The 9,955-nt window shown below is 35.4% G+C and overlaps 1 protein-coding gene across 5 annotated transcripts in view; it reads right to left on the bottom strand.

Moving 5' to 3' along the window:
• The window catches only part of RALGAPA2 (Ral GTPase activating protein catalytic subunit alpha 2), a 440,153-nt gene that overhangs the window by 169,037 nt on the left and 261,161 nt on the right, over positions 1-9,955 (bottom strand). For all 5 annotated transcript variants that reach the window (XM_069075497.1, XM_069075496.1, XM_069075495.1 and 2 more), the window contains 2 exons: positions 5,527-5,682; positions 969-1,127 (listed from right to left, as the gene is read on the bottom strand). In XM_069075497.1, coding sequence (XP_068931598.1) covers positions 969-1,127; positions 5,527-5,682 — 315 coding nt within the window. The remainder of the gene's footprint in view (positions 1-968; positions 1,128-5,526; positions 5,683-9,955) is intronic.

Below are 9,955 nucleotides of genomic sequence, written 5' to 3' on the forward strand. Positions count from 1 at the left end.
GACAGTAACTCAATTTAGTTTGGAGATAGTGGATTATGTACACCTTTTGAATAAAAATAGAGAACAAATTTAATATTTGCTTAAATCTGGAGTCATCCTATTTATTAGTTCCCTTGACTATTCTCTTCTATTAAATTTAACAAGCATTTATTGACCATCCACTATTTACCAGGCACTAGGCTGCATGCTAGGGACACAGATAAAACAAAAAGAGTTCTTGCACTCAGGAAGCTTAGAACATTTTAACTACCTAACTGTTATACAAATCTGAAAATGGAATGTTTTTACCCCCTTGGATGATGATCTTAATTTTAAATAATATTAAAGATATTAATTTAGGTAGCCAACCTAGTCCATGGAACTTCTCAGAGGATGGGTCTTGTCATTTTTAGGATCAATGTTAATTGGTTAAGCTGATTTTGTGGTAAATGTTAAGGAATTATTAGATTATCTATGCTACAATGTACACAGATAAACGCTTAACATATTCAAGTTAGTGATGCCATCCACTATGCTGGAATTTTAGAGGGGTTTCAAAATTATATCATATTGCATAGTATAAAGAGAACAATATATTGTGTAATAGAAATGAAATCTTAATTTGCTCATTTCTTCATATTCCTTCATCAATTCCAAGTATAAAATCAGACTTTTAATTCTTTTTAATATTCCATTTTTTAATGATAAAGTTATGTTGGAACTGGATTCCTAAGACACTTCAAATAAATAGCAAATAGTGAAATATCAAGTTGGATATTTGGAATCAAAGATTATACTGTATGTATGCTTTGAATATCTTTACTTGTACATAACTCAAGTTAAATATGAAATATGTTTTAACTTACTGTATGTAGGCCATTTGCCAATAAAAATATACTTTAACATATTTATAACATAATTTCTCCATAAGAGTTAACCATATGCGAAACAGTACATAAGACATGGCAATAAATATGATGAAATTGTACCTCTGGTTTCTTCATTATCTCGATGAAGAACATGTGATTCTTCATTGGATAAATAATAATTAAAACATCTCCAAAATCTGTTGGTATAATACCCCTGCGGTAGTTCCTGGTGTGTTCAGACCAGACGATGTGAACCTCGTCATTTCCCAAGTGACGAAGCTGCAACAGCAAATTGGCTCTTTATTAATCAGAGTGATAACAACAGTTTATGAGGGGTCATGGTTTACAAATTGAATTACAATGCTCAGCAGCAGAAATATTTCATTACTTAAAAAGGTTAAAACACTGATTTCTTCCACGTACAATAAAATGGTGCAGGTGGCATAATTACTTAAAAATAATATGGACCTCATTTGAAACACATATTGATACTTATATAACATGTATAATCAGTACATGCAAAGAAATTATTGCCATTCTAGAAAAGTTTTAATAGGAAAGATTTTTTGACTAAATTTTAATGCCACCAAAAGCATCATTCTCAAAAAACTACGAACTAAAAATGGAAAGATATTATTTATTTGGCATCACAGCATTGCTTTGGAATATCTAGTCAAATAGAAAAATACTGTACAAACAGAAAAAAATCATGTAATTATAATTATAATGCAGCTTGTTGTACAGTTGATTATGTTTATTTGCTGCCAAAAACTTTGAGAAAAATGCGAAAAATTACTTCTGTTTAGCAAAAAAAAAAAAAGAAATGTAGACTTACACAAAAATGGTATTTTATAGTACAGGTTCAAAGATCACAGCCTAATCATGCTATTTTACTCACAGAGACAAAAAACACAGAATGAATTTCTGTGATTTGAAGATATTAGGAAAAATGAAAATGTGCCTCAAAAGTAATCATATCTAGGTAAATATGAAATGGGGGAAGAGTAAAGAAACTTGATTACAAAAATTAAAATGGTCTCCTGGAGAAGTGTAATTATAAAGACACTCCTACCCAGTGGATTTCTGAATTATTCTTGTTAATTCCTATTAGGAAGATAAATTTTCAATCTTTTTAAACAATAACATGATGACATGGGTAAAGCTTGACTAATATGAAAAGCATTTTATAAAGAAAAAAAGGTAATGATTATCCTTTGGGGGGTAATATGTATGGATAATTTATTATGACACATGTGATATACTCTAAATGATTAGTATGATACAGGGGATGGATGCTCTTCATAGGCTGCTCAACTACTCAGGGTAAAACACAGGTGAACACGATATATTCTGTTTTTCATTATAAGGTTACAAAGAAGTCAGTTATGTTGAAATGCCTCCTAATTCTTTTCTATTTCATTCTTCTTGAAACAACTCTATAACTCAATTATTTAAAAAGAGATTTGCACCTCCATTCCTATAGTGTATGCACATGTGTGTGGGCACAATTCAATTGTTTGTATACAGGTTCAAGGGCTATAACAAGGAAGTATAAGTTGAGGTTCAAAACTTTTCATTGAAAATTGCTCATTAATTTTTTTTTATTATAGATCAAGTTAGATTAGAGCCATATGAGATGAGAAATCATGAAAGGGTTGCACTAGCACTGGTGAGGAAAATATCCATAATGATGAGGTCACAGATCTCACTAATGTACAGAAGCATAAAAAGCCTACTAAGCAAAAGTGGTACAATTGCTTTTGAAATGATTACTTAATGTAACTGAGTCAAAATTTTATGTACCTCTATTTCCACCTTAACAAATATCACAACTTTTAAAAATTTAGACACAGTGGCCCCATTCCCCACCAGTGTAATATACTACACTTTGGGAGTGAAAACATGATAGTCATTTTGTGCCAACAACACAACGAACAGTGTTTTCAAAGAAGTGAATAACATATAATTGAAACTTCAGGGGAAATTTAGAAAAGCAGAATGTAATTACTGAAGCTGGAACACAGCCAGGATTCAATACCTAACACCCCTAATCTTGAAAATAGAATCAGCATCTTTAGTGACATATTGCCCCTTGATATAATGCTTAAGCAAATAATTTATAGGTGAATAATCTCCCTTATTAAATAAAAACTCACACTTCGTTATACTTTAAATTATTTTAGAGGTTATCCAATCAGTCATAAGACTCTACTTTAGCATAAAATTTAATAAAATTCAACCCTAAGGCAATGTATCAAAATACATGAAATCTATTGCTGATTGATAGTTAAGGATTTTAGAGCATGTGAATTGAAAACAATTAATCTTTGCAATATTCTATCTCTCTGAAAACTCCCATTTAATAGCAAAGCAAGTATTTAAAACAATGGTTTGCCACTGCAAAACTGTATCAAAATAGTTGTAGTAATACATTAAATTGTAGCACTCCCCGTGCAATAATTCACTATTATGCAACATTTGCTTTCATTGCTTACAATATAATATTTATTATCATGAGGTTATTTTCTTTTCAATGCTGTATGCCTTGAGCATCGGGGTACCACATAAGTAATTAACTAAATCACAAAATTAACAGTTAAGGCATCAAGCTCAATTAAATAAAATATTTGGGACAAAGGTATATTTGAATATACAAAAATATGCAACATGGATATAAAAAATGCTGAAAACACAAGTAAAATTAGTTTTTGGTCACATCAAAACTTGCCAGAAGATGCCCAAAGGAGAAAGATTTTAAGAGCTTTTCCAGGTTAATGGAAAGTTTACAAAAGATATTCACTTTATATGTTGTATCTCATAAACATTCCCAATAGAGACTCATTGCAACATATTTTTCAACTATAGTTTCTTCACGATAGCCACCCTCAATTTAAAATGTGTATTTAACTTATTGGGCAATTTATAGATTTTCATTTTATAATTAATTGAGTCAACAATTTCCTCCAATGCGAGTCATACTTCAGAATGTACTTGTCAGTTATAAAACAAATACTCATTTTTCAAGCCTTATAAAAACAATTCATGTTCTGAGTCTTGTCCTATACCACTACTACTCATTAGCTTGAGTAAACAGTTTTAAAGTCACTATGGTTTAACTATTCTGCTTGCTGCCTGCCAGGCAGCACGCCACTGGTGACACTGGTCATGGTACACACCTAATAGTCTGACCTCCTTTTCCGTCTAATTGCATTACATAGCCAGCTGGCTCCAGAAAGGAGTCGTCTGTTTGATTGAAGAATTCCTGCTCCTTGGTAGGCATTGCTGCTACTTTTACTAAGTAACAGTCAGGCCTGACATCCCCATTGTTCATCTGACAGTGTGCCCATCCTAAAATCTAAGTTTTATTTGTAAATTAACCAAGAAACTTCCTGCCAGAACAGCGCTGCCTGGAGACTGATAATGTGTGCCTTTCATTCCCTTTCACTCTTACTGTATCACTGCCAATTTGTTTTTCTGCTGCTGGCCAGCCTGAGGCTATAAAAGCCTTGTAAGACATAAGTGCAATTATAGTCCTGGAGTCAAATGAATTGGACAAATCCAATAGCACAGCTCTGTCCCCACTTTGCAAAACCCCTACAGCAGTTAGATTAGCTGCTAAAAATCTAATCTTGCTATAGCTAACAAATTTCTGCAGCGAAAGATCAAGAGTTCAGTATGGGGTTGCAACCAGATTTCTGAATTGAAAAAGTTCTACTATGACAAGGGCAGAGCATAGCATAAATCACTTTAGAATTCTGCAGCTCATTTTTAAGCTGTTAGGTACAATTTAGTTAGAATAAGACAAGGGACTATTGGATGCTGTTACTGGGATTGATTTTCGTTCTAGCTGCAAGACATCCTGATGAAGAAAGTTTATCACTAATGATGCTAAATCCTGGAACTGCAAAAGGTACCAGCTGAATTGTGATGATTTCAGTGGGGAATCTTTAAAACAAAGCCAAATCTGAGAACATTATTTGTGGGATAGTGTTTTTAGCCAGAAAAAAAGCCTCAAAAAAAAAAAGCAAAACCCTGAATTTCTTTTCATTAAAAGAAAGGAAATGTTTTAAATTTTTATTCCTTCTAAAGAAATTAAAAATGTCTCTCACATACAAGAAGTTTTTTTAGCATAATTCTCAATTATACTAAAATGACAAAATAGAATTCGATCCTGACAGCATTAACCCTTTACTGTGCATTACTAAGAGTTAGGAAAGTGAAGACCTGGTTGGAATGTAATCTAAAATAGGTCATCAGAAATATCATTTAAGGCAAATGCTTTGAGACAGGAGCCAAGTCCTTTTCTTTCCCTGACAAAGGCTTTCAATACCAGAAGGGATCTCAGCAACCCACACCTCTACTACTTCTCTAACAACCATACTCTTGAAGATCACCATTCAATGGTGATCCTTCCCTTGCCTCATGAGGCAGATCATTCCCCTACTGTATTGTGATCATTGTGAGAAAATTTTTTCATTATACTGAATCTAAACTGCTACACTTTTACTTCCAACCACCTGTCTCATCTCTCTACTACTAGACACCCTTTCAAATATTTAAGACAGTTTGAAATCTTCAAGCTAACCACCGTAAAGTCCTTCAAGTAATCCTTTCATATCATGAATTTGAGGCCACTAGGTGATACAGTAGATAAGATATACACACACGTATCTATTACCTTTTTGGTGAGAGAATCATCTGAATCAGATGGCATTCTAGTGGAGACATGGAAAATCACTTCCACAGTAGAGGTAGCGTAGTAAGGTGCAGTTTGTCCTGTGCTGCCATTTCGCTGTAGGCCACCCATGAATCCACAATGTGTTGAAAGATCAACCTTATATGTGTAATAAAATGAAAAATAATGATAGTCAAAAAGCAGGTTTTTCTTATATACTAAGCTAGATGACATTGAATATATTACAAATTTAAAGAGTGCATAACTCTTTGTAAAGCTACAATTTAAGCATTAACTACTTAGTTACTATCCAGGTCCTTTTAGTAAATGGACACTTTTTTCTTCTAAGGAGGATGAATTCTCTGTAGTGAAAAATATTAAGATCCATTTAAGTACATTTTTTTGCTTGAAAAAAACGACTTCCTTTCACATTAAATAAAAGTTAAAGAAATGTGCTTTTTTTACTTGACAAAAAGAAAATATCACTAATATGGTTATATTAAAGAACATATTTATACCTTTAAAATAAGCATGTCTTAAAATACTGTTAATAGGAGTTAAGAGAGTAAAGAGCTAACTTTCTGAAGATTTAGTAGTAGTTCTTTGAGAAATGTCACTTTATAACTAGTTTTTAAAAATCACCATCACACCTGTTCTACATATCCATACTTCTTAAATTGTTTTATACTAAGTTAAAAGAAAATTAAACCAAAAGGAATGAAAAGAACAGAAGTCTGGTTAGATTTAAAGTTTCAGAGGCAGTTAGGTAGCGCAGTGAACAGAGCACTGGCCATGGAGCCAGGAGGATCTGAGTTCAAATTCAGTCTCAGACACTTAACACTTACTAGCCATGTGACCTTGGGCAAGTCACTTAAACCCAAGGATCTGGTAAAACCTGTGAACTCTTTCTCACAATATCATTAAAATGCATGAAATAGGTAAGATTACAAAGAACATCAACTGCAGTGAAATACAGTAATCAAAATATTAAAAACAAATAAAAACAAGTGTAAGGACCCTGGGTTCCTTGGTTTAGATTAAGTCAGTATTATTTAGAAATAGAAGAGCCCTCAATTCATAAGCATATAGTCTCCTACAGGTGCCAATGTCAGAAACACCTAGGTGCGAACTGATACTTACAGGGTGCACAACTTTAGCAAACTGCTTAGTGTCTAAGGCTAGGGATTAGGAAACTATGCTGAATTCTACCTACAGTATGTTTTTTGTACTACCCAGAGCTAAGATTGTTTTTTTACTTGTTTAAATAGTTTTACTCTATTTAAAAATGTAAAAAAAAAAAACTATTAGTTCTGTACAAAATGAGTTGGGCAAGATTTGGTCCTTAGGATATAGTTTATAAGATCCCTGTTCCAGGCAAAACTCTAAGATTATAAATTGCAGAGATGGTACAAACCTGCTTTAGTAGAGGGAATTTCTTTACTTGGGAATTCTCGCCCCTGCCCTCAAAAAATCAACATTCACTCATTCATTCATTTATTCTTTCATTCATACATAGAATTCTCTCATTTAAAAACAATTTTAATTCCAAATTCTCTCCCTCTCTTCTGCCTTGCCCCTACCTATCAAGAAGGCAAGATATGTTATCAATTATACATGTGAAATCATGCATAACATATCAAAATATATTTCCATGTGAACCATGTTACCAAAAAGAAGCAAGAAAAAAATAGAGAAAGTGAAAAGTTGTATTTCAATTTACAGTGAGTTCATCAGTTCATTCTCTGGAGTTAGACAGCATTTTTTTCATCATGAAGCCTTTGGAAATGTCTTAGACCATATTACTGATCATGGCAGTTAAGTCGTTCACAGTTGAGCATTGTTACAATATTGTTTTTACTGTGTACAAAGATGTCCTGTTTCTGCTCACTTCACTTTGCATTAGTTTAAAAAAGTATTCCTGGTCAAAATGGCGGAGTAGAAGCAGGACCTCCCCGCTGCTCTGGCTTCCACCTTCCCCAATCCATGTAAAAAAAGGGACTCTAAACAAACTTTGGAGCTGCAGAACCCACAAAATGACACAGAGAAGCTAACCTCCCGCTGAAGACAGCCCAGCAGGAATCAGCAAGTGCAGTGCTCTGGGAGCTGAGCCCAGCCCCACGCTGAGGCTTTAGCCCCAGGATGGGCCTGACCAGCCGCACTCCAGATCAGCAGCAGCTGTGGCCATTTCCAGATTTAATAACACACAGATGCGAAGGACAAAGTGAGAGGTCAGTGCAGTCTGGACTTTGGAACCCAGTAAGTGGGAGTGCGTGGCTTTTGCCCCTGGGTGAGAAGCCGCTGAGACTCCAGGCACAAGCCAGCCAGTGCCACATGGCAGCTTCAGCTCCTGGCCTGCAGAGTGTAGGGAGACCAAGCACCAGTCTGAGGGGTAATCCCTCTTGCTTTAACCTTCTTCGATCTGGATTGCAGTCTAGGGCGGAGGTCCTGGGGTGTGTGTCCAGCTTGCCAGAGCGTGTGGAGAACTCAGAGAGGGCACCCATCTAATAACTCTGGCAGCTGAGAAAACCTCAGCGTTTGGGAAAAAACCTTCCCTGTCTGGTGGCAAAGTCCTACTGTGGCAAAAAGCCCAGGGGTCAAGTGACTGAGGGGTGACATGACCAGGCAAAGGAAACAAAGCAGACAGAAGATTCCAACATTAGACTCCTATTTTGGGGACAAAAAGGAACAAAGCATGGAACAGGAGGAAGACAGTGAAGTCAGAACTCCTGCACCAACAGCTTCAAAGCAAAGTGTGAGCTGGTTACAGGCCATAGAGGACCTTAAGAAGCAGATAAGAGAAGTGGAGGAAAAATTGGGAAGAGAAATGAGAAAATGCAAGAAATTTATGAAATGAGTCAACAGCCTGAGGAAAATAACACCTTAAAAAACAGACTAACCCAAATCGGTAAGGAGACTCAAAAAGGCAATGAGGAGAAGATTGCCTTAAAAAGCTGAATGCCAGATGGAAAAAGAATCTCAAAAACTCAATGAGGAGAAACATTGCTTCAGAATTAGATTGGAGCAAATGGAAGCTAATGACTTTATGAGAAATCAAGATGCTGTTAAACAGATCCAAACAAATGAAAGAATAGAAGGCAATGTGAAATATCTCATGGGAAAAACCACTGACCTGGAAAACAGATCCAGGAGAGATAATTTAAAGATTATTGGACTACCTGAAAGCCATGATCAAAGTAAGAACCTAGAAATCATCCTCCAGGAAGTTCTCAAAGAAAACTGCCCTGATGTTTTAGAACCAGAGGGCAAAACAGAGCTTGAAAGAATCCACTGATCACCTCCTGAAAAAGATCCCAAAAAGAAAACTCCTAGGAATATTATAGCCAGGTTCCAGAATTCCTAGATGAAGGAGAGAATATTACAAGCAGCCAGGAAGAAACAATTTGAATATTGTGGAAACACAATCAGGATAACCCAGGATCTGGCAGCTTCTACACTGAGGGATGAAAGGGCTTGGAATATGATATTCCGGAGGGCAAAGGATCTGGGACTAAAACCAAGAGTCACCTACCCATCAAAACTGAGTATCATTTTTCAGGAAAAAAATATGGTCATTCAGTGGAAGAGGTCTTTCAAGCATTCTTGCTAAAAAAACCAGAGTTGAATAGAAAATTTGACATTCATATACAAGAAGCAAGAGAAGCATGAGAAGGTAAACAGGGAAAAGAAATCATTAAGGAAGTTATCAAAGTTGAACTATTAACATTCCTACATGAAAAACAATAATTGTAACTTATGAAACTTTTTTTCAGTAGTTTAAGGGAATAGAAATATATATACATATATATATATATATATTTGTCTATATATGAGGATATATGGGCATATGAATACATATGTGAATGTGTGTATATATGTTTACAGGTATACATAGATAAGAGGGCACAGGACCAATTTAACAGGAAGGGATGATACTTAAAAGGTGAAATTAAGAGGTGACAAAGGAATATAACGAGAGGAGATGGGGAGAGACAGAATGGGCAAGGGAAAATGGTTACAATGGAGGGGAAGAATAGGAAGGCAAAAGGGAATGGGTCAACCTTATTCCCATTGAATTTGGCTTGAGGAGGGAATGAAATACACATAGGGTATCTCACTCTCCAGGAGAGTAGGGGTGGAAGGGGATGAGAGGGGGGGATGATGGAAGGGAAGGCAGGCTGGGGGGGGAGGGAAGTTGGAAGCACCCACTTTTTAAAAGGGATAGGATGAAAGTAGAGAATAGAACAAGTGGGAGGTGGGATAGGAGGGAGGGAAATATAGTCAGTCTTTTACAATATATCTACTATGTTATTGCTTTGCATTAGCCACACATGTACAACCTATACTGAACTGCTTATCTTCCCATAAGGGTGGATGACAAGGGAGGAAGGGATTGAATCTGGAATTCAAAGTTTTAAAATCAAATACTCAAATA

Source organism: Petaurus breviceps, unplaced genomic scaffold (genome assembly GCF_028583685.1).
Source record: "Petaurus breviceps papuanus isolate PSGF00001 unplaced genomic scaffold, PetGlider_PUasm1.0 90919, whole genome shotgun sequence".
Taxonomy (NCBI): domain Eukaryota; kingdom Metazoa; phylum Chordata; class Mammalia; order Diprotodontia; family Petauridae; genus Petaurus; species Petaurus breviceps.